The sequence below is a fragment of the Bos indicus genome, chromosome 10 (assembly GCF_029378745.1).
Source record: "Bos indicus isolate NIAB-ARS_2022 breed Sahiwal x Tharparkar chromosome 10, NIAB-ARS_B.indTharparkar_mat_pri_1.0, whole genome shotgun sequence".
Taxonomy (NCBI): Eukaryota; Metazoa; Chordata; class Mammalia; order Artiodactyla; family Bovidae; genus Bos; species Bos indicus.
The window spans coordinates 37,446,611-37,473,581 of record NC_091769.1 but is presented as its reverse complement, the minus strand read 5'-3'; the positions used below and the strand labels follow the sequence as shown (position 1 = coordinate 37,473,581).

Here is a 26,971-nt window from a genome sequence, read left to right as displayed (position 1 = left end):
GTACAGTGTGATGACTCTCCAAGGAGATATACCTTCTGGAAGGGGCTCATGACCTTATTCTTGGGCTTCATGGCCAGCTCTGCAGGTGCTGGTGGACCAGTCCAAAAAAGCAAATTCCCCTCTGAAAGGCCATGAGCGGACAGTGCAGTACCTGCAACATCTGGGTGAGTCCAGCTCGAGGAAGGGGCAAGGGGAGGGGATTGTGTTCAAGTGAACCTGACCTCTCTCCCTTCCTGATTCTGGCTGGTCAGTCCCCTCCCTTCCTTGTGTTCACCCAGCTGGGTTCCTCCTGGGGTGAAAGTACCCCCAGTGGTGGAACCACAACAGCCCCTTGGTGTGTAGCCAGTCTGGTAGGTCCAAGCATCTCTGAGTGACTGGACAGAGCTAACTTCACTGGATGATAAATCCTGGGCAACCTGGGTACCTGCCTTCCTGGTCCTGTGGGCAGAGTGGGTGGACTTCACCTGCTGACAAGTCTTCCTTTTCCCTCTAGGCACAGAAAATCTGCATCTAATTTTTTCCTACTCGGTGTGGGTGCTGAGAGACTTCCCAGAGGATGGTCTGAAGGTAGATCACGGAGCCCCTTGGATTTATTGGGTACCACGGTTGGTTCTGACTTTATTTTAGACAGTTGTGGGTGGAGGGCTAGGAAGGGTTTGTGCACTTCTCTGGTGTTTCCAAGACTGGAACACATGGGACAGCAGTGGAGTGCAGTAGAAAGAGCCTGGTGCGGACGCCAGGAGACCTAGTCTGCCCCACACCGACTGGCCACAGGTGCTCTTCCCGCCTCGTTGTCTGTCCATGTGACCCTACGCTTGTGTGCATGTATGTTTGGAAGGATTGCCATCAGGTGGTTCTGCTGCTGGAACTCAGGTTTTATTCCAACAGATATTTACTGAGGACCTCCCAGAGGTGGAGTCTCTGCCACGAGACCGAGTGCTGGGCTTCTTAGTGGAGAATTTTAAGGGTCTGGCTATTCCATATCTGGTAAGATATTTTTTGATCTGAACTAATAAGTTTCGATCAAACCCAGGATCTATGACTATAAGAGACAGTGATTAGCCAGTTCAGATTAGGGTTTGTGTCCCTTGGGGATTGGAAGGACTGTAAAGAAGAGGGTTCTTTTAGTCTCCTCTGAAGACAGCCCAGTAGACCAAGCTGGAGATGGCACTTTTTGATGCTACCTTCTAAACCTAGGTGACGTACAGAGAGATAAAAGAGGAGAGAACATGTTGGAGAAAAACATACCAGAGCCACATTTGTACAGCCAGACTTGACTGTGACCACAGGATGACCAAATCAGTCCTAAGTACCAAAATGTAAATATTTAACCTTAATTACATGGGCTGATTTGGATGATTATGAGACAGAATTAATAAAGGAGCTTAGATTGGAAATTGAGATGCTAATTCGTGATATTGCTGGGTTGTAGAACTGTCCCATGGTAATCTTAATTAGGGGACAGTCTGGATGGGACCTTTTGGGCCTTAAAGATGTGAGGGTGCCTGGGCGAATGGGCTGGGCCGCGCCATGCCACAGCATGGAGGGCACCAGGCAGACCATTCTCGCCCCAGGAACATGTCATCCACGTTTGGGAGGAGACTGGCTCTCGGTTCCACAACTGCCTGATCCAGTTGTACTGCGAGAAGGTGCAAGGTCTGATGAAGGAGTATCTCCTGTCCTTCCCTGCAGGTACCAGTTTTCAGCATGCGGGGTGGCCCCAGGCCTTAGAGGTGAGCTGGGACCCGAGGGGGCCATGGGTGGGGTAGAGAAGCAGACTTTCTCTGCAGGCCCAGGTGGGCAGGAAGAGCCTCAGAGGCACCAAGGCAGCTAAGTGACCCCACAGGTGAGATTTGGGGGCTGGTGTCTGGATCTGGGCATCTCTGAGCCTCCCTGGGCATCACCTATGGAGGAGGGGGAGTAGATCTGTATGCAGAGTGACAGCTGTGCTGGTAAGGAACAGATTTGTCTATCAGAATGCTTCTCTAAGCAGCTTGGTGGGTTTTTTTTTCTCAAGCTGATGTTTTGGGGCCATACAGAGACCATAAACTAAGAGAAGGCCAACTGGAAAGCATCACGGAGGCTCTTTCTAATCATGGTGGTGACATCATTGAACCCCATCCCCTTCGTTTTTTCTTGATGACACCACACATTGCTGCCCAACAGCATCCTTTCATGTTGAGCATGGTTTCTTTTAAAGGCAAAGCTCCAGTCCCTGCTGGTGAGGAGGAAGGAGAACTGGGAGAATACCGACGGAAGCTCCTTATGTTCCTGGAAATTTCCAGCTACTATGACCCAGGCCGGCTCATCTGTGATTTTCCTTTTGATGGTGGGTATCTTTAGCCACTTTAGCAAAAGATAATGCAAAATGGATCCTTCCCTTATACCAGTTCCCCAATCCTCCCAAAAGTTGGGCCTGGGAAAAACCATGTGTTTCAGGCCTGTGCTCCTATTCTGTCCTCTCTGAAGACTCACTTTTGAACCATGATTATGAGAAGTCTCTTTTGGGTGTGAACCACATGCTAATTGTTAGCCAGGTTGAAACCTATTCGTTGCTTCAGTACATGTTCTTGGCCAAGTTCCTTGTTTAGCAATTTCTGTAATCTGGAATAATTTGTCTGAAAAAGACACATCTGCCTGATGTATAAGCTCCATGAGAGCCGAGACCAGGTGTCTGCTTCCCTTAGCTGAAGCGCCTGGCACATTGTAGGTGCTTATTATGCATTTAGCTGATCATCAAGTATTGTTCTCCCATTTATAAATGATCACAGGAAAAGATGAGATAAAGTACCACCTAAAATAGTCCTATTCCTCCTCACTTTTAAAAATTTTAGTAATTTCCTCCTTGAAAAGAATCCCTGTCATTCCTCTAATAGCTTAGCCCCTGGCCTTGGGCTTGCCTGGTCATGATGATGGTTTCTTCCACTCTTTTCCCCCCACAGGCCTCTTGGAAGAACGTGCCCTCCTGCTGGGACGCATGGGGAAACATGAACAAGCTCTCTTCATTTACGTCCACGTCCTGAAAGACACGAGGATGGCTGAAGAGTACGTTGACCCTGCCGTCCCACCTCCCAGGGGTGTAAAAGAGGCGCTGCAGAGAGATGAGAGGCTGAGAAAGCCGCCCCTACACTTGCAGCTGAAGCGAGGTCACCTCGTGTGCTGGCCCCCGATTGTGCTGTCATTAGGCTGCTCACTCAGGCAGCATCCATGCCCTCTACATGTGAGCTTGTCTGATCACTCTCTCCCTTACAGGTACTGCCACAAGCATTATGACCAAAACAAAGATGGCAACAAAGATGTAAGTAGTCGGCCCCAGGGCGCACACGGGCATTGCACTGCCCCTCTTAGCATAGCCAGCGCCCTCTGGTTTGGGCCACAGGTGCACTGGCAGGAATTGCTGACATAAGACAGGGCATGGGTTAGGGCCCTGATGGATTTTGCGCACACGTGCTGAGAGAGCGGCAAGGTGACCGCAGTCTTGGTTTGCTCGGGGTGGTTCTGGCTTGGTCTGTTGTCATCCGTGTGATTATTTGTAGTGCCCCTGCCACTTTATTCTTAAAACAGTCTCAACTTGTACAATAAATTTCCTGGCCAGCCTGTTGAGAGGGAACATCTGATGGTTCTTACAGTGTGCCCATGTGTGCTCTGCATAAATTCCGTGTGGATCTGTCAATGTGTAGAGAGATTTTTGATGGCCATTGTTTGGCAGTGGTTGGGGGGGTGGGGTTTGCTACCCGAATCTAGGAGGTAGAGGCCAGAGTTGCTGCTTATCGATGTACAGCACAGCCCAGAATGTTGAGAAACACTAGTGTGGGTCCAGTAGGAGATGCAGCATCTCATCTCGGGCTCATCTGCATCGGCTTATACATGGCAAGGTCTCAGCCTTCAAAGCCAAAGGAAATGAGGAGTCTCTTGGAGTCATTTTGTTAGCAGTATAATGCTAAACAATACAAGGCATTTGATTTTTTTTTCCTCTCAGAAAGAACACGATCCTTAACTTTTAAAATATTTTATTTCTCTTTATCTGACTGCACCGGGTCTTAGTTGTTGCACTTGGGATCTTTGATCTTCACTGCAGCATGCAGGATCTTTTGTTGTTTCTTATGAACTCTTAGTTGCAGCATGTGTGACCTAGTTCCCTGACCAGGGATCAAACTTGGGCCCTCTGCATTGGGAGTTTGGCGTCTTAGCCACTGGACCACCCAGGAGGTCCCACACAATCTTTAATTTTTGACATCTTCAGTCAACGGACTTTACAAAATTTATTAAAAGGTGAAAAATGCTGCGTTTTAAAGTTCCTCCAGACCAGCCCTCTTGCCTTTAGGTGTGGTCACGCTGAGGGTTTGGGGAGGGTTGCTGCCGGCCTGATGCGTGCATGGCTTGTTGTGTATGAGACAGGTGTATCTGTCCCTGCTCCGGATGTACCTGTCGCCCCCCAGCGTGCACTGCCTGGGGCCGATCAAGCTGGAACTGCTGGAGCCACAAGCCAACCTCCAGGCCGCCCTGCAGGTCCTAGAGCTGCACCACAGCAAGCTGGACACCACCAAGGTCAGCAGCTCTCCTCGCAGAGATGGAGGGCGCATGTGGGGAGCGTGGAACCACAGGAGGGGCTGGCAGGAGGGACGGGGGTTTGAGGGCTCCGCGACGTCAGGCGTTTTCTGTCTCACTCCTGTCCCACCTTTCCCTGTTCCCGTCTCTCTTCCCGTCCCCAGGCCATCAACCTGTTGCCCGCGAACACTCAGATTAACGACATACGCATCTTTCTGGAAAAGGTCTTAGAAGAGAATGCACAGAAGAAACGGTTCAACCAAGTGCTCAAGAACCTTCTCCATGCAGAGTTCCTGAGGGTATGAGCCTTCCAGATGCGAGTGAAGGCTTGTACTTTTCAGTGTGAGGCCATTACCATGTCCCCTGAGACAGAGGCAGAGCTTGGTGCTTTTTAACTCTGTGGCTCAAACTGATCGGTAACCAGCTGGGCACGTAGCTATGGGTGTTTCAGTTAGGGAGCCCCTGTGGGCTGGGAGGTGAGGCAGTGCCGGCCCCTCCTCCTGTCCTGCCTGCCAGACAGTGGGACCTCCCCCCCAATCTCTCTGCTCCCAGGTCCAGGAAGAGCGCATCCTGCACCAGCAGGTGAAGTGCATCATCACAGAGGAGAAGGTGTGCATGGTGTGTAAGAAGAAGATTGGGAACAGGTGAGCCTCACCCATAGCTTGCTCAGGGTAGATTTCAGCCCCTTAACCCCAGAGGAGAGAGCAGCTGAGGGCTATCTGGGCCGCTTTTAGTACTTGAGCCTCCAGAGGGCAGGCCATGTTTTCTGGTGTATCTGTGGGGTGGGGTGCTTTGAGAATTTAAAGGCCTGAAATGTGTAGCATGGGGCTCTTGACTTCTTGCTCATAAAGCCCTTTCCCTCTGGCTGCTTAACAGTGACATGTACCACGGGGTGTGTGAGAGCTGTATGTGGCCAGGAGGTTCTTATCTTTTAAGGATACACCTCTGAAAGAAGAAAAAGGTCTTTCAACCTGCTGCCTCATGATCTGAGTAAAATCCTAAAGCAGCATCATTCTGTTTTAAGGCATATACTCTAGTTAGTGCCCCTTCCTCCAAGGAAGAGTGATTTGTCCTTTTACTTCTATGGCTGGAAGAATGCTTCCCTTCAGAAAGACCCACTGCCCATTGTTAGAGTTAGCCCAAAATTTGTTCTGAAGGGCAGTTGGCGCTCAGTAAACTGCTGCTGAGCCAGGCTGGTGCGTTGCCCTGTCTGGCTGTGTATTACACACTGATGGCAGTAGGAAATATCCCCTGCTACTAGAGTGTCATGCCAAGTGGAGGAAGTCAGAAAGAGAAAGCCAAGTGCCACTTAAACGTGGAATCGAAAATCTGACACAAATGAACTTACCTACAAGACAGAAATAGACCCACAGACACAGAGATCAGGCTTGTGGCCACCAGAGGGCGGTGGGGGGGAGTGAGATGGACTGGAGTTTAGGGTTGGTAAATGCAAACTATTATATTCAGGATGGATAAACAAGGTCCTCGCGTATGGCACAGTGAGCTATATCCAGTTTCCTGGCATAAACCATAATGGAAAAGAATATAAAAGAAGAAGGTGTATATGTGCATAGCTTAGTCACTTTGCTATACAGCAGAGATGGGTACATTATAAATTAACTATATTTCAGTAAATTATTTTTTAATTTAATAAATTAAAAAAAAAATCCCCATGCAATTGAACGGCGTGGACCTCATCCTCTGTTTGGATATGTGACCGAGATGGTGGCCACACTGCTCTTTATGGTTAGAGTAGGTAGCTTCTGGGGTGGCTCCTGGTAAGGTGCCTTTTCCAGTAAGAACTTGTATTCTCTTAGAGGCAGCCCTCACTCCCAGGTCATTTTCCTTCCCTGCAGCGCATTTGCAAGATACCCCAATGGGGTGGTCGTGCATTACTTCTGCTCCAAAGAGGTCAACCCGGCTGACACCTGAGCCCAGCAGGCCGAGGACTGAGCAGCGGACAGCTCGGCTACCCCAGAGGGGAGAGCCCCGGCCTTGGGAATCGGGACTGCTGCCACCGCTGGGAGTCTCCCTGTTTGGACGCTGGCTACCTTGAGCCCTGGAACATTTCTGAATTATTCAGACTTGTGTTCTGATGTTGCCAGATTTTTGATAGAAAAAGAAATTAGTTACACCTTTTATACCATTATGTTGCAGGCAATTTCAGAGAATTGGATACCTGCTTGGACAGGAAGAGATGGGAAAGGCACCATCCTGCGTTTGCATTCCAGTCACCCAAATATGGAAACTGTCAAGTGTCTGTAACCCTCCTGGGGGTTGTTTATTCAGTTTTCTGTTAGGATGTGCATAGGACTTCACAGGAGCCTTCAGCTTGGCTGCCTGGAGTCCCTTGAGCAGAGAAGCCCCAGAGCCCCTCTGACTGCAGAGGCCGGATGGGTCCGCCCTCTAGGTAACGCTGGTCACTTTGTAGTTGCTGACCCTGCATCCCCTCACCAGTGTCCTCCATCAGCTCTTGATTTTTCAGTCTCCTTCTCTTTCTATTTATTTTCTTCCTTTATCTCTCCCCTCACTGCTCCACCCAGGCTTTCTCTCCCATTCTCCTGATACCAGGAATTTTGAACAAGGTAAAATGAGAAGCAAGAGGAATTCCTGATTTCTAGGAATACATTGATAACTGACTGTCACATGTGTTGTAAATAGAACCTCCTTGGACTGTACACTCCATGCCCAGAAGCTTAGAAGAGCATCGCTCTCAGGGCAGAGTATGACAGTAGCTTTCAGGGTGGGCTGCCCTGGGTATCTGCCTCTTGGCAGATGTCTGCAGAGGCTCCTGCTCCAGGTTCATCCTCCAGCCCCCCCAGGGCAGGTTGGTTTAGGCTTGCTGAGCAGAGTGCTTCGTGCTTTGGGCGCCTTTCTCTTTCCAGCCCATGTCATCCACCCACTTTGGCCTGACCATTGTTCTTCAGCTTTGTTTTGCAAGGGTTGGAGGATTGCGCTGGGACATGGATGGTAGGGGGATCCCTGCTGCACACAGGAAACGATCAGATCAGAAACTGACAATGATAACGTTGGGTGTGCTTGTAGGGGGCTTGGGGAGAGCCGAGAATGCTGCTGGAGTGCAGGAGCTCCTGACAAAACTCACCGCCAAACTTGGGGGAGCCCTTGTTCAGGGGAGACCCCGCCTCCCGTAGGGCCCCAGAGCCCACGGGCGGAGTCCCCAGCACTGCAGGCTGAAGACGCACAGGGAGCGCACCCTGTCCTGTCCTCGCTGGGGGCCTAGACACTCACCATGACCCCAGAGTCCAACAGTTTTGAGGGTAGGTGACAGTGCCCGATACTGACACTGCTCTGGTGGCCTGTCCTTGATACGCTGAGATCCTTTTTAAACCACAGCATCGTGCTGTTTGGGGCCTGTGTTGTAGCCTGACTTGCTGGTGGTGTAGACGAGGCTCCTTACAGGCCCACCCTCCATGGAGGGTCTGAAGGGACAAGAGTAAGAGCCATCAACGTTGTTCACAGAGATGGGGGACCCTGCTCAGGTTTGGGAGGCCAAACAGCACATCACAAGATCCACATCCCACTGGCCATGCCCCTGCTAAGAAGCAGGGCCGCCCTGGGCCCTATTTGCACCAGTTCTGAGCACCAGGCTGAGTTTCCTCTGGAGCAGCAGCTGAAACTGGCCCCAGCCCACACGCCCTGCCTTCCTGGCCTCCGTGTGCACCTTCCATTCCCACCACCTGTGCAGCACACGTGTTTGAAGCAATAGAATAAAAAACGTGTTTCCTTCCCTGCTGGAGTATATAAACAACCCAGTTTTCCCGAACTCCATTCTCCTGCCCTAGACACTCTGCCCTCCACGGAGGTGTGGCGAAGGCTGGAGATAAACGCACTACAGTGAGGACTGGCAGAGCTCTCATAATAAACATCATTAAGTAAGAAACCAAGCCTGTCTGGGTCTCTTCTCCCCCAACCCCTTTCCTGTGGGATTTGATGAAAATAACAATGAAATGCCAACTTAACAATCAAAATCTTGGTGGTCCATTAGTTTAAAACCCGCCTGACAATGCAGAGAACACAGGTTTGATCTTTGGTCCAGGAAGATCCCACATGCTGTGGAGTATGAAATAGCCCATGTGCTGAAACTGCTGAGCTCACGCGCTGCAACTACTGAAGCCTGAGCGTCGCAAGAGAAGCCCACACACCACAACTAGAGTAGCAGTGAAGACCCAGTGCAGCCGTGAATAAATAATTTTTTTAATTAAGAAACTATAGCTTAAAAAATTATTTTAAAAAGAATTGGAAAGACTAATCCGATTAGTGACTAAGGAAAAAAAATCAGTGTAACACTGTCTTGATCTGTGTTGTCCAGTTCAGCTAGTGTGTAGCTGCTGCGTTGACAGCATGCATGGAGAACTGCTGCTGCTGCTGAGTCGCTTCAGTTGTGTCCGACTCTGCGACCCCATTAGCAGCCCATCAGGTTCTCCAGGCAAGAGCACTGGAGTGGCTTGCCGTTCTATGCATGGAGAACATCTCATCACAAAGTGTCAGACACAGCGCAGCTGTAGCTGATCCAAACTGTTTCCCCTTCACTTCACATGTTACGGCCTCATGCCTCTTCCTGCAGCTGAGAATGACTGGGAAGTGCATGGTGGGTGTGGAGTTGGTGGGAGTAAGGGACTGAGGGATGTTTGAGAAGTGAAGTGTGGGTCCCCTTTGACCAGCTTCAAAACAAAGCAGTCTGTTCTTTCTGTGTCCTTGAGAGCCATCTCTGGCCACCCTGAGTTCTGTCGAAAAACATCTGGGACTAAGAGGTTTGACTTTCTTGAGGCATGGGGCCAATGGCTTCCAGGAGAAGGTGTGGTAACAGCCTAGAAAATCTGTCAGGAGCCCTGGCTGCCAGGCCTGGCTGACTCTGCCCCCAGCTAGCTCCATCCCCCCTGCCCTCTTCAGTCTCCCCTGCTGTGTACAGATCACCAAGAGGGTGGGACACCATTTCTGAGATCCCAGCATAGGTTCTTGACCTCATGCTCCAATTGAGCAGAAACAGGCACTCCGCTTTGGGACCTGGCCAATAGCCGTTCTGGGAGTTTCTGGTCAGCACTTGCCTGTGGGTTTCATTTTGGAGTTGAATCACTTCATTTGGAATGTCATTTTTTCAGTCTCCAACTTGTGCCACGGGAAAGAGAGAGGAGATGATCTTGGTTGAGGAAGAGAAATGTATCTCCCAACAACTCACTGCCCTAGAGATCCTTTCGTCCAGAAAAGGTGCCTATCTTGGACACCTCGGTGGTTGTGGTCCACGGAAAGGGGGACATCACACACCATCTGCAGCCTCAGGCTCACGATGGTCAGAGGGGACTCTGAAGCCTCTTTATCTCCAGTAGCTTAAGGACAAGCGGACCGGTTTTGGCCTGCCCTTATCCATACCACCTGGCTATGTGCCTGCTTCTGTCCCTGGACCATCCAGGCATTTCCACTGATTCAGGAAGGGCACCTGGGCAGAAGCCACAGGGAGTCAGGAGTCTGAGTTTGTCCAGGATGACGTCGGGCCCTCTTCACCTTTGGACCAGGGCCTAGTGCAGTGCCCCCTCAGGGTCTGAAGAACAAGTGAGGGGGACCTTGAGAGATTAGAAATACTTTGAGTTCAGATGAAACATGACACCAGAGATTTCCAAGTTTCTGCTTAAGTGCTGCGTGGAAGGTGGGACTTGAAAGGTGTTGGTTTTAGGATTTTCTGGTGGCTTGGTGGAGACTGGGCCCCTAATGCAGCACTTTCTGGCTGCTCTTCCCTGGACCACCTGTGTTGGCATCATCTCAAAGGCTTGTTGGAAATGCAAACACCTGGGTTCTATCCATACCCACTAAATCAAGTCATCTGGGGCTAGGGCTCAGGCATCTATTTTCCATAAGCAGCCCCCTGATAACCAGGGGCTGCTGGGACTGGGAACCAGATTGCCCGTTCTGCATCCTCTTGGAAAGGGTCCGAAGTCCCTTCTGACAGGAAACTGGGCTCCAGGCACTTCCTGGAGCATGTCAAACCCCACCTCCAGCCCCAGTTAAGAGTGCTCAGTGGAGCAGCCAGCTCCACCCTCCCCACCCCAGCTACCTGTCAGACTTAAGCCAGCAGCCAGTGTGGCCAGAGTGCAGGCAGCGTTTCCTGCCAGGAATTGGGCTGCCTGGCCATGCCCTGGGTGCTCTGGCCCAGGTGGCTGACAAGCAAGGGGCTGCCCCTCCTGGGTGCGGTGCAGCTACAGAAGCGAGAGAAGAGGGGACCTCAGTGCGAGCAGTGGCGGGTAAAGTACCTGATCTTCCCTGGGGGTGTGGACAGAAGTTCTGGGAGCCCAGTCCGCTGTGGAGACTGGGGCCAACCCTGGGAATGCATTTGGATCTGGGCCAGGACCAATTCGCTCCATATTACCTGGTAGAGCTTAGAGAACCTGGCCAAACAATAATCTGAAAATAGTCCCATCTGCTTAGGAAGAGGAGGGCGAGGTGATGTGACACTCGCAGCTGGTTGGGTTAGCCTGGCTGTAGAGTTGCGGGGTTGGTGGTTGAGGGGGTGGTGAGAGTGAGGGGCTCGCTGGGGTCTGGAGGAGATTCTCACTCCTGGGAGGCTGCAGTCTGCTTTCCTGAGCCCAAGCTGCCCAAGTCTCCTTAGTGACTTGTCAGACCAGTACCAGTTGCATGACTCTAGGTTTCCCTTCACCTCCCACCCCTTCTTGGGCCATCGTTTAGCCTTTGTCAGGAGCTGGCGGGTGCAGCTCATCACAGTTTTCTCTTTTGATAATCTCCTAAACACTTCACTCGAGGTTTCACTTCAGCTGTTCAGCTATAGCAGCGGTACTATAGTCAGGGGAGCTGCACGCTTGTGATGCACAATAAACATAATTAGTTAATGTATTAAGCACGTATGCTGGGCACTTTGTATGACTTCTCATTTAAAACTCACTATAACCCTATGAGATTATCATCTTTTTTTTTTTTTTTTTAACTTTACAATATTGTATTAGTTTTGCCAAATATCGAAATGAATCCGCCACAGGTATACCTGTGTTCCCCATCCTGAACCCTCCTCCCTCCTCCCTCCCCATACCCTCCCTCTGGATCGTCCCAGTGCACCAGCCCCAAGCATCCAGTATCATGCATCAAACCTGGACTGGCGACTCGTTTCATACATGATATTATACATGTTTCAATGCCATTCTCCCAAATCTCCCCACCTTCTCCCTCTCCCACAGAGTCCATAAGACTGATCTATACATCAGTGTCTCTTTTGCTGTCTTGTACACAGGGTTATTGTTACCATCTTTCTAAATTCCATATATATGCGTTAGTATACTGTATTGGTGTTTTTCTTTCTGGCTTACTTCACTCTGTATAATAGGTTCCAGTTTCATCCATCTCATTAGAACTGATTCAAATGTATTCTTTTTAATGGCTGAGTAATACTCCATTGTGTATATGTACCACAGCTTTCTTATCCATTCATCTGCTGATGGGCATCTAGGTTGCTTCTATGTCCTGGCTATTATAAACAGTACTGCGATGAACATTGGGGTACACGTGTCTCTTTCCCTTCTGGTTTCCTCAGTGTGTATGCCCAGCAGTGGGATTGCTGGATCATAAGGCAGTTCTATTTCCAGTTTTTTAAGGAATCTCCACACTGTTCTCCATAGTGGCTGTACTAGTTTGCATTCCCACCAACAGTGTAAGAGAGTTCCCTTTTCTCCACACCCTCTCCAGCATTTATTGCTTGTAGACTTTTGGATCGCAGCCATTCTGATAACACTCACTTTAGAGACAGGGAAACTAAAGAGCAGGGAAATGAAGTTACTTGCCCAAGGTCATTTAGCTAGTCCGTAGTGCAGCTTCATTTTGATCCTGGCCCGACTGATTTCAAGGTCACATTCATCACCAATGTGCTCAGCTCCCAGTGCTTCACCTGCCAAGGCCTCCTGGGTTCCTGGTGCAGGGACATCAGTGACCCTGGGCCAGGCTGCCTGACGCTCTGTGATGGGATGAGGGAAACCTGAGGTGGGCCCCACAGCTGGCTTCCTGGAACTGAGTCTTTCTGTCCTTTCAGCGGGAGACCCACCCCTTCTATGACCTCCAGGTGAAGGTGCTGAGGGCCAAAAATATCCAGGGCACAGACCTTCGTGAGTGACCCCTAATGCCACGCTTTCTCCCTTCCTCTCCCTGGGGCCTCCCCAGAGCTCAACAGGGGCTGGTCAGAAGTGCACATGTGTATTTAGAGTCTAGTGGATGGAGGTCTGTCTGGTGAGGGAGCCCAAGGGTCAGGCAGCCAGGAGCTGGAGGGGAGGGGAATATGCAGACCACTGACTCCTCCCTGAGTCTAGCACATGGAGCAATGCCAGCCTGGGTGAGCATGTGAGGCCCGCTGCTGCCAGAAGTCACTGTCTGCTCTCTAGGGGTTTCCATTCCAAGGCCTGGATCAGGCCCTTTCTGGGAATTACCCCATGGGCTGTGCTGTCACATAATCTCTTCAACTGGTCTCCACAGAATCTCCATCCTGTTTAATGGGAGGAGTCTCCCTGGTGGAGATGGACTCAAAGTCAAAGACACGGGCTCTCCCCATCTCCCCACCCCAGCCTGCTCCATGGGCAGCCTCCCCTCCCCTCTCTGCCCTTCCTACCCAGCCCCAGCTTCCTCCAGGAAACCTTTCCTGCCGTAAGCTAGAGGCTGAGGACCCCTGTCCATCCTACCAACAGTATCCAAAGCTGACTGCTATGTGCAACTGTGGCTGCCCTCGGCATCCCCCAGCCCCTCCCGGACCAGAGTGGTGGCCAACTGCAGCGACCCTGAGTGGAATGAGACCTTTCACTACCGGATCCATGGTGCCGTGAAGGTGAGGGCTGGGCTGCGGAGGGGGAGGTCTCCTCCCAGATGCTTGCCCTCTGCCCCGTCTCAGGTCCCCCCTTTTGACACTGTCCCCAGAACGTCCTGGAGCTCACCCTCTATGACAAGGACATCCTGGACAATGACCAGCTCTCCCTGCTGCTGTTTGATCTGAGGAGCCTCAAGCCAGGCCAACCACACACACACACCTTCCCCCTCAGCCAGCAGGTGAGCCACCCCACCTGGGCAGTGGGCTCAGCCCGAGGAGATGAGGAGCTGGGCATAGGGATCTCCAGGTCAGCATGGGCCAGGCCTCCAGGACAAACCTCCTCCATCCTGCAGCCCTGGTCCCACAAAGCTTTCCTGCAAACACTCCTTCCCTGAGTGAAGCTGATACGTGGGCTCCTCGAGGGGATGGACTCTGTGTGTCTCTGTCAGTCATGAATCCTCAGTGTCTAGAACATACCTGCCCACAGCCTTGAATGGATGGAGCTCCTGGTGGTGATGCCACTACCCCAGGGCCCATGAGCAGCCACGACAGCAGTCTCCCTTCTAGTCCCTGGAGCTGAGTAGGACTGGGGGTAGCGGGAAGGTCCTGAAGCTCTGGGAGTACTTCGAAAACTGGTGCTCCCTTGCTCCCTCCATGTAGGAGTCACACGAGCTGCAGGTGGAATTTGTTTTGGAGAAGAGGTGAGTTCCAGTGGAGCCCATACCCTCCCATATAGGCTGAGACCCTCCCAGCTCCCGATTACCAGGTCCTGCACTGACCTGGCTTTAGAGGGGAGGTCCTGATCCTGACACCCACCCCTACCCCAGACCTGCCCTGCTCCCTAAGTTCTTCAACTGCTTTGGTTACATTATTATAATAACAGCCATCTTGAGGGATTCATGTGTTCCTTGCAGCCAGGTGCCCGCACCTGAAGTCATCACTAATGGGGTCCTGGTGGTGAGTAGGGGAGACCAGTTGGGGGATCTTCAGGGCTTGGGGGCGCTTTGAGGAGTCCATGACTGAGCCCATCATGCCCACTTGCCTGAAGGGCACTCAAGGGGAGACATGTGGGGGAGGCATCTCCAGGGACAAGGGGGCACCTTGCCTCCACCTGAGGGAATAGCCCAGAAGCCAGCCTTCCCTCCTGGGCACAGCACTCTGCTCACTCAGGCCCCTGGCTTCTGAGACTGCCAAGGAGCCACTGGCCGGGGTCCCTCCTCTCCTCCTGCTTTCCTTCCAGGGGCCACTGCCTCTGAGTCCTGGGAGGGGGTTGTGACAGAAGACCCCTGCTCATAAGGCACAGGCCCTGGGAAGGATGTCAGCTCAACCTTTCCCCAGAGAGCCCTCCATCCCTCTCTCCTGGTTGAGGCCCTGTTCAGGGCCCCATAGATGCTCTGGCTCCCACAGCCCTCTGCTTTCCTCAGGCTCAGCCGTGTTTGAGAATCCAGGGCACCCTCAGGGGCGATGGGACAGCCCCACATCTAGGGCACGGTGAGTCTGCCCAGGGGCCTGGGGGTCTTGCCTTCTCTCCTGGGGGATTGGAGGCTGCTGGTTTCAAGAAAATGGGTCTTAGGCAGAAAATCCTTAATCTTTCATTGCTTAAAGCTGACCAAGGATGAAATGGATTGCCTCTGAAAGTAGTGAATCTCTGGGAATATTCAAGTATTGTGGCTGTATCTGTTCAACTACTGATGTACAAAAAATACCCATAAAATCTCAGTGGCAGACACATCTGGAGGTCAGCTGGGGCAGGGCTGATCTAGGCTGGACTTGGTGGGGTGACCTGGCTCGGCTCCCATGTCCCTCGTCTGCCTTCTGTGACCAGTGGACAAGCCTGGGCATGTCCTGAAGACATCTGCAGAGGTGCAAGAGAGCAAGTCCAGATGAGCAAGAGCTTTTCGAGTCTTTGGTTACATCACAGCCACTCACTAACATTTTGTTAGCCAAAACAAGCACAAGGCTGATTCTAAGTTGGAGGGCAAAGAATACAGTGGCTTCTTTAGTGGGAGGAATTGAGGTCACATGGCAAAGAGTGAGACCTCTAGAAGTGAAGAACTGGGGCCATTGCAGTCGGTCACAGAAGGCAGGCACTCAGGAGGGGGCCCAGGTGTGGGAAGGGAGCGGAGCCTGTGTGGCAGTAAGGTCACTCCGACGCTGGGAGTCTGGGCCTCCGGGCCAAGTGCTGCCCAGGTAACATCGGGCACTTTCTATGAGTCAGGCACTGGGCTAAGCATTTTATAGTGTTTTATTTTTGAATCCTCAGAGCAACCTTGCAAAATAGGTACAGTCATTACTCTCTTTTAATTCATGAGACGGAGGCTCAAAGAAGCTTGCTTAAAGTCACACAGTCAATAAGTGATGGAGCAGACCCGGGCCCAGGACCTGTATGCTCCCCCCACCACAGCTTTTATTGTTTCTTTCTGTGAATAGTCCATGTTAGTCTCAGCCTGAAAACTGTGGTGTGAATAGAAGTATCGCTTATTCTTTAATTTCCTTCCACCCCTGCTCATGTCAAGTCTCAGGTCTCATTTGGTGCCAAAGAAGGCAAATAGGGAAAGGGATTCCATTTGGACCTCTGCTCCTGAGTGTTTGGGATCTGGGGCTCTTTTGTGGGTCTGTCTGGTCCCTTCTTCATGGTTGTCATTTGTAGCTCTTTCTGTCTGGGGTCTCGCTTGCTCTCCAGAAAGCTGCAGAGTCGAGGGCAGGCCCTGCTGCTCCTGGGCCTCCAGGCCTCTCCCTGCCTCCTCCCGGGCTGGCCTCACCCAGGCAGGGCCAGCTCTCCTCTGCTTCCCCAATCCTGTCCTCTCTGTGCCATGAACCCACGTCCTCCTCCTACCTCCCCTGCAAACCCTCTCTGTTCTCACAAGGTCTTATGCTTCAGAAACAATATGAAGCTTTATTTGCTTTCTCTCTGGCCACAAACCTGCCCCAAAACAGTCAACAGGGCTTGAATAGGGCAACAGAGGGGAAAGTACCTGTTGAAAACTGGTAATTAATGTAATAATTAATATAGGATCATTATGAGGAGAAGGCAATGGCAACCCACTCCAGTACTCTTGCCTGGAGAATCCCAGGAGGAGCCTGGTGGGCTGTTGCACAGAGTTGGACATGACTGAAGCGACTTAGCAGCAGCAGCATTATAATATGATCCCATATATATATTTTAAAAATATGTGTTTTATACCAGGCTTCCGAGGTGGCGGTGGTAAAGAACTCACCTGCCAATGCAGGACACATAAGAGACTTGGGTTCAATCCCTGGGTCAGGAAGATTCCTCGGAGGAGGAATTGGCAACCCACTCCAGTATTCTTTCCTGGAGAATTCTGTGGAGAGAGGAGTCAGCTGGGCTATAGTCTATGAGGTTGCAAAAGAGTCGGACACAACTGAAGTAACTTAGCATGCACTCATGTTATATCGGAGAAGGCGATGGCACCCCACTCCAGTACTCTTGCCTGGAAAATCCCGTGGACTGAGGAGCCTGGTAGGCTGCAGTCCATGGGGTCGCTGAGAGTTGGACACGACTGAGCGACTTACCTTTCACTTTTCACGTTCATCCATTGGAGAAGGAAATGGCAACCCACTCCAGTTTTCTTGCCTGGAGAATCCCAGGGACGGGGGAGCCTGGTGGGCTGCCGTCTATGGGGTCACACAGAGTCGGCCACGACTGAAGTGACTTAGCAGCAGCAGCAGCATGTTATATACTTAATACGATAATCTCAAAATCATCAGCCCCATAAGCCCTGAGCAGGAGCTCTGCACTCAATGACAGCTCCCAGTTCTGACTAGGACAGGTTATAGGACCCTGAGTGTCTTTTGTGATACCTTGTCTGTGGGACACCGTGTCAGAGAGTGAGCAGGGTGACGAGCTGACATTTCCAAGGGGAAGAAAAGGGGAGTTGCTGCTGGGGTGCCGCCATCATGAGCCACACACACCCCACCCTCACCCCCTCGCCTGGCACTCACCTGGGCCCTCTGCTCTCAGGCCCTAGGCAGATTCAGCTGGCAGTGCCTGGAGCCTACGAGAAGCCCCAGCTCTTGCCCTTGCAGCCTCCCACGGAGATGGGCGTCCCAGCCATGTTCACCTTCCACGTGAATCCAGTACTCAGCTCCAAGCTGGAGGTGGGCCTAGGAGAGAAGCTCATGGTCCAGGTGAGTGACGTGGCCTGGGAAGGAGCGAATGACAAAATCAGTCTAGTCTGGACGAGGCCCCTTTCCCTCCACTCTGAGTGTTTTCTTCTCTGCAGGGCGACCCGAGGGCCAAGGAGGAGTCCCAGACCAGCAAGCCTGGCATCCTGCTCTCATCTCTGGCCCTAGGCCAGGAGCAGCAGTGTGTCGTGGCCCTGGGGGAGGTAAGGCCCTGTCCAGGTGCCTGAGGGATCCCTGCCTGCTCTGTCACCACCAAAAAGGGTCAGGGGGAGGAGGTCAAGATAAGGCCAGCCTGGGGCTCAGTCATAGTGTCCACATCCGGGCCATAGTTACCAGAGCAACCAGTGTTGTGAGTCCCACTCAGTGCTCTGGTGATGGGCCGTTGTCTCTTCCAGGGCCAGGAGGTGGCCATGAGTGTGAAGGCAGAGATGAGGTGAGGCAGTGGGGGCTATTCTGCTGACTCAGCTCAGCTGGGGGTTGGGGGTGTCTGGTTCCTGTGGGGTCTTCCTGAGAGGTTCCCTGGAGTGTGCATCTGTCTGCTCCTGTGAAAATGGGTTTGGCTGGAAGCTCTCCTCCACTGAACCGTCACCCAATACCCCACCCCCGACTTCATCTGAGGCAGCTCTGGAGACCTTGACCTGCGTCTTGGCTTCGACCTCTGTGATGGGGAGAAGGAGTTTCTGGAGAAGAGGAAGCGGCTCGTGTCCAAGGCCCTTCAGCAGGCTTTGGGGTTGAGCCACGCTCCCGATAGTAGCCAGGTATGGAATGGAGGCGCTGGGCCCCAGAGTGGCTGGGACCAATTCCAACTTCTTCCTTGAGAGGACTGACTGTGTGGCTAGGAGGTGACAGGAAGCATTGAGGAAGCGTGGGGACCAGCGGAGGAAGGCAGCCGGCCTGTTTGCCTGAGCTGACGGGCATGCTCGGGGGAGTCAGGACCCCGTACATAATGGGAGCTGAGGGGGCTCTATTAGTCTGCTCCGGCTGCTATAACAAAACACCCCAGACTGGTGGCTCAAAAAATGGACATTTATTATCTAGCCTGGAGGCTGGAAGTTCAGATCAAGGAGCCATCAGGGTTGGCATCTGATGAGGCTGCTCTTGCTGACTGCAGACCTTCTGGCTGGGCCCTCACATGGCCTCTCCCCTGTGTATGTGCAAGGGTTTGGGGGAGTCTCTCTCTCTTCCTCTTACAAGGACACCAGTCCTATGCGATGAAGGTCCCACCCTTATCACCTCACATAATCTATATTACCTCCTTGTTGGGCCTCCCCCTCATCTCCGCGGGAGATGGAGATGGGGGGCAAGGACACAATGCAGTCTGTAAGAGTAGACAAAGAGATTTGGAAGCGGAGGCTCCGTGGGAGCCTGTGTCTGGGAGGCAGGGGAAAGGCAGTGCTGAGGGGGAGACCTGGGGTAGATTAGGAATGAGCAGTGGCTTCCTCCTGTGCCTGGCGCTGACAAGCTGAGCAAGCCTAGACTTCTGGTTTGGTAATGCCTGCCCTGCACCTGGTCTCCATTCTGTGGGCAGAGGGTAGAAAGGGCACAGGCCTGCCAACAGGCCTTCTGCCTCCTCCAGCCCTCTGAAGGCACAGTGACCTTGTTGGAATGCAGTCACAGAGCATTTCTTTCAAGACAGGAGAAGAAAGGAAAAACAGTGAAAGGAACCAGAAGCCTGGGATGGAATGAACCAGACCTTCCTGGAAAATTTGAGGAGCCAAAAAGTTTCTAGTCTGATCCCACCAGGCCCCTCTGATCCTAAAAAGACATCTGGGCACCTCTTGTGTCTGGTCCAGGTCCAAGCCGCATGCTTGCCTTTGTCACTTCAGTTCTTATTCTCAGCTGGGGGTAACTTCATGTCCCACCCATCTAGGGGACATTTGTCACCACCACTGGGGGAGGGGAGGGGGATGCTACTGGCATCTGCTGGGTAACGGCCAGAAATGTTGCTCAACATCCTATAACACACAGGATAAGTTCCTTACAACAAAGAATGATCTGGCCCAAAATCACCAACAGTACCAAAGTTGAGAAACCTTGATCTTGCTGTTTTGAGCAAATCCAATATCCCTCTCAGGTACATACTTTCCTGGTATAATGTTAAGAGCCATCTCTGAGGCTCTACTGCATCAGTTTGATAGCCTAGTACTTACTATTGGTATGATTGTGGACACAGTATCTAAACATCCTGAGCCTCAGTTTCCTCATCTGTAAAGTGGGGATGCCATTGGGTTGCTTTGAAGATTCGGTGAGATAACACAAGACTTTTAGACCAGTGTCTGATACGCTAAAGCAATAACAGACGAGCAATAGTGGGAGTAGACGGTATCATGACTATCATTGTGCCCAGGTGCCGGTGGTGGCCGTGCTGGGTTCAGGAGGTGGAACCCGAGCCATGTCGTCTTTGTATGGCAGCCTGGCTGGGCTACAGGAGCTCGGCCTCTTGGACACTGTGACCTACCTGAGCGGGGTCTCTGGGTCCACCTGGTAAGTGAGGTAGGGGCAGGGCAAAATAAAGGAGAGCTCTGAAGGGGCAGGGGCATGACCTGGTGATCTGGTGAGGAGGAGCAGAAAGGGACAGAGTCCACAGGGCCCTCTGAGTGGGTGGTGCAGGTCAGTGCAAGGGATGGGGGAGGGGGTGACTCACAGACACCTGCATCTCTCTAACCCCTTGCTGTGCCTCCCTGTCCCTAATTCCCTCCATACCCAGGTGCATCTCCACACTCTACCAGGACCCCGCCTGGTCCCAGGTGGCCTTGCAGGGCCCTATTGAGCGTGCCCAGGCTCGGGTGTGCAGCAGTAAGATGGGGGCAATGTCCACGGAGCGCCTGCAGTACTACGCCCAGGAACTGGGGATCCGGGAAAGCCACGGCCACAGCACTTCCCTCGTTGACCTCTGGGGCCTTCTCATTGAATATTTCCTGTACCAGGAGGTAAGAGATGAGTAGGTAATAAATGAATGTGGCTCCTGTCCACCTTACCCCATCAGCACTTAGTTCCACTAAAGCTTTCCAAAAACTTAGTGCCTAAGCCTCACTTCCAGAGACGGTGGTTTTGGTTGGTGAGTTGTCAAGCCCTAGTTCAGATCTGCTTTGAAAGTGTCCCAAATGATTCCAACCTGCTGTTGAGGAAGAATGCCACTCCAGCCCACTGGCCAAACAGGCATGATGCACATCACCTGGGGATTTCTCCTGGAACTGCAGGCCCAGCAGACACTAGGAAGTGAGATGAGAGCTGAGTGAAGTTCTTAGGACCCTGGGGACCTATGGGTCCTGGCCCAGTGCTGTGTGGCTGTTAGTTGTGAAAGTGATATCTTATTTTTAAGAAAGGAATACATGTTTTCTAGTGATTTACTTTTTAAAAGAAAGTAGAGTGGATTTTCAGTTGTTCCTTTAAAAATGTCACTTGACTCCCTTGGGTTCTGATGTGCTTTCTTGAATGGGAAGAAAGGGGGAGGATGTTCCCACAGGCCCTGGAACCACACAAAGTCCACAGTGGCCTCTGCTCTGCTGCACCCCAAAGCTTGTCCTTTCCAGAGTTGTCCCTAGATTACAGCCCTTAGCAAGCGAAGTCTTGGGGTCACACCATACTGTGCAGGGTGGCACGGGGTGTGGGAAGGGAACTCCAAAAAGGCCAAGCGGTCTCCCTTCTTTCCCGACCAGGAAAATCCTGCCAAGCTGTCTGACCAGAAGGAGGCAGTCAGCCGGGGCCAGAACCCTTACCCCATCTACGCCAGCATCAACGTCCGCAGCAACATCAGTGGGGAGGACTTTGCAGGTGCCAGGGTGTGGGGACCTAGGGAGCAGGTAGAGGCAATGGTGGGGTCGGGTGTAAGAGGCCAGGGTTCTTGGTGTACAGGTGGGTGCCTTGGAGCAGCACAGTGGGCCTCCTGCACCCTGCTCTGGACAAGGCAAAGATTCCTGCTCTGGCACAAGGGAGGTGGGGAACCATGGGCTCCTAGTCAGAAGCCCCTAGTGACATTCCCTTCACTTTGGCTCCCAGAGTGGTGCGAGTTCACCCCCTATGAGGTCGGCTTCCCCAAGTACGGCACGTATGTTCCCACCGAGCTCTTTGGCTCAGATTTCTTCATGGGGCACCTGCTGCAGCTCCGGCCCGAGTCCCGGATCTGCTACCTGCAGGGTACGTCTAGGTGGGAGGGCTGGGGACAGGGCAGGCTCTGTGAAGTGGGTGGAGGTGTTGTAAGGGCCTGGGGCCTTGCCTTTCTCCCTAGGTATGTGGGGCAGCGCCTTTGCAGCCAGCCTGGATGAGATCTTCCTAAAGACCTCTGGCCGGGGCCTCAGCTTCCTAGACTGGCTCAAAGACAGTGTGAACATCACAGGTGAGGACAGAGATCCCCCAACCAAGCCCACCCCCAGCCCCCAATACCTCTTTCCAGCAAAGGACCCTGGCAGAGGCCTAAGGAATGAGGGAGAAGGACTTGGATGTCCCATTCAGTTCAGAGAAGTACTGAGAAGATATCTTCTAGCTTAGGGTCTCTGGATGCCCAGAGGTCTATAAAGAGGCTGGAGGATGGGGGGCCCATGTCAGAAAATGGAGTGGGAGCTGTGAGTGCTCTGTGATAAGCCTATGCCTTTAAAATTCTCCATTTGAGCTTCAATTAGATCAATCTGGGGCTACTAGGCAGCTGGCTGATCCTCTGCTCACCCACCTCAGGGTTCCCCTTCAGCCCACTCCTTAAATGGCCCATGAGCTTCCTGCTATGTAGAATACCTTCCCCACCTTTCTTTCCTGGGTAACTTTTGCCCTGTTCTAAAAGTTCGGCTCAGACATTATTTTGTCAGGAGGCATCTCTGTTCCCCTGCATCCCCCCAGGTTGATAAAGGGTCTGACTGCCAGAGTCCCGTAGAACTGTACGCACATCCCATGTGGTCCTGATCTCAGGGCACTGTCACCATTATGACCTCTTTATGTGACTCTCCCTTGGTACGCTGTGAGCCCTGGAGGGCCAGGGCTGGGCCTGTCCACCTCTGCAAACCCGTGCCTGGCACAGTGGCCAGCATGACATGTGATAATTGCTCAGCAGGGTGAAATTCTAACCGGAAGTTGCATATGCAGCTTCAAGGGTAGGTGGTATTTAATACATGCTGTGTCATAGGCAACTTTCAAAATGTGGGGACCATGAAAGAAAAAGTCATTTAAGTTTGGGAAGCCGTGGTCAGAGGCCTGGGAGTTGGGGTTGGGGAAGAGGAAGGGTATGGGGAGATGAAGCGGGCTTCTATGAAGCACAAGGACCACTGGGCAAAGGAGGGCACCACTTCTCACTGTATTTCACCCTCCCACCTCCACCTAGATGGCTCCCAAGAGCTCCAGCTTCACGATCCAGGGCGGCTGAGAACCAGGCTCTTTACCCCTCAGGGACCCTTCTATCAGGCTGTGCTGGACATATGCACCTCCCGGTTGACCTCAGCCGAGAACTCCAACTTCACCCGGGGCCTCTACCTGCACGAGGACTATGTGTCTGGCAGGGAGTTTGTGGCCTGGAAAGGTGGGTGCTGCTCTGGGCAGGGTCCCACCTACTGCCTGTGCCTGTGGCTCTCTGAGGCCAGTTCTGCCTTTTGACCATGATGAGGGTTGGGGTGGAGCTCTGGCTGCCCCGAGGGGCTGGCAGGGGAAGGACTGTGATGACTGTGCTGGGGAGGCAGGGCTGGGAGCTGAGATGGGAGACCCCGTGGCTGTCAGAGAGGAGAGCTCTCGACAGAGAGGGGCGAAGAGAAGAGGGGTGCTGCAAACGCAAGCATTCGTCTTTGTGCAGATTTGCATCCAGACGCCTTCCCCAACCAGCTCACTCCCATGAGAGACTGTCTATACCTGGTGGACGGAGGCTTTGCCATCAACTCCCCATTCCTGCTGAGCCTGCAGCCACAAAGAGCTGTGGACCTCATTCTGTCCTTCGACTATTCCTTGGATGCCCCTTTTGAGGTAAAGTGCAGGGCGGGTGGGGGATGGGTCTTTGCTACAGCAGCCTGGCTGGGCGTTGAGCGATCGCCCTTTAAGGAGGGCCTGGGTTCTGAGCTGTGGGTGAGCACCTTTGTGAACACTGTTAGCAGTTCTGGTCTCCCCATCTGGAAGGTGATGGGGAAGAGTGAGAGTCAGGAGAGGCGGCCAAAAAGAGTCCTCGGGAGCCTTTATCCGGGTAAAGAGGAGACTGCTGCTCTGGCCCATGCTGTTTCTGATGGATTCCCTGCTCCTGTCTGGGCCTGGGTCTTGGTGTGCTGTCCCTTGGTTACAATGGTAACCACAGAGCCAGCAGGGCCCCCCCCCAGGGAGTCTCGGTCAGCGGCTCCCTCCAGCCGTGTGGGGTTTTGGAGGTAGGATCTGTTTGTGTTGCCTGAAGTCACTTGGCTGGTGGGAGGCAGAGCTGGCGTCGAAGCCTGGGCCTGTGTGAGTCCAGGGGGCCTCAGGGAGGGTCAGAAGTGCACAAGTCAGCATCCCTACTCAGGTCTTACAGATGACAGAGAAGTACTGCCTGGACCGAGGCATCTCCTTCCCCAGGATTGAGGTGTCCCCGGAGGACATGAAGGAACCCCACGAGTGCTACCTGTTTGCCAAGGCTGAGGACCCAAGCTCACCCATCATACTGCACTTCCCCCTGGTCAACCGTACCTTCCGCACACACCTGGCCCCAGGTGAGGGGAGCCTGGGGTCTGGGTCTGGTCCACAGAGCCCTGGGCTGGTGAGGGGGATGCTGTCCCCAGGACAACGTATGAAAACCTTTCTCTTGGAGGTCCCGATCTGGCCTCTGCTTCCTGGACTCAGCATGCACATTGGCCCGGCTCCTCCTGGTGGGTGAGAGAGCTGAGATGGGGGCCCAAGCAGAACCTATGGAACCAGCTGGATGTCCTGGGGAGGTGGGCTTTTGGATTGGCAACTCCTAGCCACAGAGTACCCTAGCCCAGCCTCTCTCCATGTCCCATCACAGGTGTGGAGCGAAAAACGGCTGAGGAGAAGGCTGGTGGGGACTTTGTCATCAATGGGCCAGACACTCCCTATGGCATGATGAACTTCACCTTTGAGCCCCAAGAGTTTGAGCAGCTGGTGGCCCTGAGTCGATACAATGTCCTGAACAATGTGGAGACAGTGCGGAAGGCCCTCCAGCTGGCTCTAGACCGGCGACAGACTGGGGACAGGACTGGAGGCTGACCCAGGCTGGAGCTGGCGGACTGGGACAGAGGAGGGACCCTGGGCTCCAGACCAGGGCTTGGTAGGGGGAGGGGCAGCGGACCCTGCGGGGCTTCTGCTTCTCATCTCTTTGGAACCTGCACTGAGGTCCCCAGGACCTCGGGATGTTCCTCCAGGTGCAACCTGGACTTTTGGGGGTCCCTTCTCCCCTGTGTTTCTGGGAGGAGGTAGTGTGTCGGGGAGGGGATGTATGGCAGACATGAACAGTTCTCATCTGACATTGGAGTGTGTGGAGGGACTCGGGCAACCATCGTGGCCCAGAACGCACACCAAACACAGGACTTCACAGGAACCAGGTCTTTAGACCCTCAACAGAAGGGGCACTGTGAGAGCTGAGTGCAGGTTACTGCCCTGAACTGACACCAGAAGCAAAGATGTGTCCATCCAATCCACACTTCCTGCAAACAGCCCCAGCCCTAACCATCCCTCCATGCCCCACTGCATCTGGATGCTAACGGCATCCAGAATAAAGGGGGACCACATTGGTTGCCCATCTGGGTCACTCACCCCAGGGTCCTGTCTGTTAATCCCTCTTCACCTCTAGCCTCCTCTGCCTGCCCCATGGCTCCCCACCCTTCTGTGCTCAGCCTCCTGAAGGTTGTGGGATGATCTCCGCTCCTGGCTGGGCTCCAGCTGGAGGTTCCCCATGCTAATTCCCCATCTTTGCTCTTTAAACTTGGGTCACATCCTCTTATCAGGTGTACAGCTGCTACCTTGAGCAAATAGTCTCACCATTCCCAGAAGTTAAATGAGTATGTCTAGAGGGCATACCCACTTATCGGGGCAGAGCAAACATGAACTTGCCTGTGGCTCTGGCCTGTGAGCGCCTGTCAGCTGCCAGGGATGGGCAGGGGCAGAGAGAGCCTAGTTGAGAACTCAGAGCCTGAGTTCCCACCTTTTCCACAGGTGTGTCCTGCCATCTGGGCCATCTACTTCCCTCTCCCTCTGCTTATCATTTCTTCTGACCCACAAGGGACCCTCCAAACACCCGAAGCCTCTCTAGCACTGGCAGATTTCTGGTCTGTGGAGAGGAGATCCACAATGACTGGGCTTGGTGTGGGGGTCTTCAGGCCCTCTCCCTCTGGCCAGGGCCTCTGTGGCCTCTTTCTCCTCCTGCTGTCCCACCCAGTGCTGAGCCGCCTGGGGCCCTTCCATGGCCCAGCTGCCATACAGTAAGTCCCCGACACACGAACTTTCCAGTTGTGAACTTTCAAAGATACGAATGTGCGTTCCATCAGCATCAGGCCCTAGTGAAACTGCAGCTTGCCTTCCATCTCCTAGTGCTGACCATCCTTCTGCTCCACTGTCTCTCACCTCCTTTTCCTCATCCAGTCAGTAACTCATTTTGCCTGTTCACTCAATGCCCACCCCTGTATGCCAGCTTTTGTCATGTACTTTTTAAGGTACTGTACTGTAAGATTAAAAAGGTTTTCTTTATTTGTTATGTTTGTTTATTATGTATTATTTGTATGAAAAGTATTATAAACCTATTAGAGTACAGTGTTATATAGCCAATTGTGTTAGGTGGGTATCTTAGGCTAACTCTGTTGGATTTAACGTTCAAATTGGACTTACAAACATGCTCTCGGAATGGAACTTGTTCGTACGTTGGGGATTTACTGTACTCACTGCTCATTCAACAATCCCCTGCTGCCAGGACTGCTCACTTTGGCTATTGCCTCTGCCTAGATCTGTCTCTCTCTCTCCCCTTCTCTCTCTCCCTCAATCACACATGCACAGATAGGCATGCTGTCCAGGGCCCAAGTCACTATTCCTCTTTTAATCAGGGAACCTATGTGACAAAGCCTCACCTGTCCTGACTCTGGGAAGAAAACCCTAGTTCTGGTTTCCAACTGGGAGGAAGCTGTCTAGATCCCAGTGTGTGGCCCTAGCCTAGCCTTGGATCCGAGCCTCTAGCTGGATGGGAACCAGGAGGGCTGAGGGAGTTGGGCCTCAAAAGGGCCAGTGCTTTTTGCTGGTGTAGGGTGGGGCAGTTTGGGTCTTTCCTGCCTCCTCCCCAGGGACCATTGCTCCTCAGATAGGCCATCTGATTAGCTGGTGTTTGCACATCTTTTATGACTTTCTCCTTTGACCTCCTGTCTTCCTTTTGGTTTTATCTTTCTTTTTGTTGAAGTGCAAAATTGAATAGTTCTATAGTGGAGGGGTTCATCTTTCAGTGTCCTATCTTTTTGCCTTTTCATACTGTTAGTGGGGTTCTCAAGGAAAGAATACTGAAGTGGTTTGCCATTCCCTTCTCCAGTGGACCATGTTTTG

General features: G+C 52.7%; 2 protein-coding genes across 3 annotated transcripts in view; both read left to right on the top strand.

The window, feature by feature from the left end:
* The window catches only part of VPS39 (VPS39 subunit of HOPS complex), a 46,957-nt gene extending 38,504 nt beyond the window's left edge, over nucleotides 1-8,453 (top strand). The window contains exons 15-25 of the mRNA XM_019968592.2: nucleotides 78-164; nucleotides 494-567; nucleotides 889-987; nucleotides 1,575-1,692; nucleotides 2,201-2,329; nucleotides 2,943-3,045; nucleotides 3,253-3,298; nucleotides 4,399-4,548; nucleotides 4,713-4,847; nucleotides 5,101-5,192; nucleotides 6,405-8,453. Coding sequence (XP_019824151.1) covers nucleotides 78-164; nucleotides 494-567; nucleotides 889-987; nucleotides 1,575-1,692; nucleotides 2,201-2,329; nucleotides 2,943-3,045; nucleotides 3,253-3,298; nucleotides 4,399-4,548; nucleotides 4,713-4,847; nucleotides 5,101-5,192; nucleotides 6,405-6,480 — 1,109 coding nt within the window. The 3' untranslated portion in view covers nucleotides 6,481-8,453. The remainder of the gene's footprint in view (nucleotides 1-77; nucleotides 165-493; nucleotides 568-888; nucleotides 988-1,574; nucleotides 1,693-2,200; nucleotides 2,330-2,942; nucleotides 3,046-3,252; nucleotides 3,299-4,398; nucleotides 4,549-4,712; nucleotides 4,848-5,100; nucleotides 5,193-6,404) is intronic.
* Nucleotides 8,454-8,608: 155 nt separating this feature from the next.
* Nucleotides 8,609-26,134, top strand: PLA2G4F (phospholipase A2 group IVF). 2 transcript variants are annotated; one of them, XM_019968591.2, is made up of 20 exons: nucleotides 8,609-10,802; nucleotides 12,593-12,665; nucleotides 13,239-13,375; nucleotides 13,465-13,593; nucleotides 14,015-14,055; nucleotides 14,269-14,311; nucleotides 14,779-14,845; nucleotides 17,337-17,503; nucleotides 17,599-17,703; nucleotides 17,896-17,933; nucleotides 18,123-18,258; nucleotides 19,848-19,984; nucleotides 20,208-20,430; nucleotides 21,160-21,274; nucleotides 21,500-21,637; nucleotides 21,729-21,836; nucleotides 22,809-23,003; nucleotides 23,271-23,437; nucleotides 23,958-24,144; nucleotides 24,438-26,134. In XM_019968591.2, exons 1-20 carry the CDS (start codon nucleotides 10,692-10,694, stop codon nucleotides 24,656-24,658), a joined length of 2,538 nt encoding a protein of 845 aa, XP_019824150.2. In that variant the 5' UTR covers nucleotides 8,609-10,691; the 3' UTR covers nucleotides 24,659-26,134. The 2 variants fall into 2 exon arrangements, with proteins under 2 accessions (XP_019824150.2, XP_070653446.1); XM_070797345.1 differs by lacking the exon at nucleotides 24,438-26,134 and having other exon boundaries at nucleotides 22,874-23,003; nucleotides 23,958-24,100.
* Nucleotides 26,135-26,971: the final 837 nt, after the last annotated feature.

Coding starts and splice junctions, on each gene's coding strand:
- PLA2G4F (XM_019968591.2), top strand. CDS start 10,692: ATGCCCTGGGTGCTCTGGCCCAGGTGGCTGACAAGCAAGGGGCTGCCC. Junction 14,312..14,778: donor TCACTAATGGGGTCCTGGTG/GTGAGTAGGGGA, acceptor TGCTTTCCTCAG/GCTCAGCCGTGTTTGAGAAT. Junction 19,985..20,207: donor GGGGTCTCTGGGTCCACCTG/GTAAGTGAGGTA, acceptor CTCCATACCCAG/GTGCATCTCCACACTCTACC.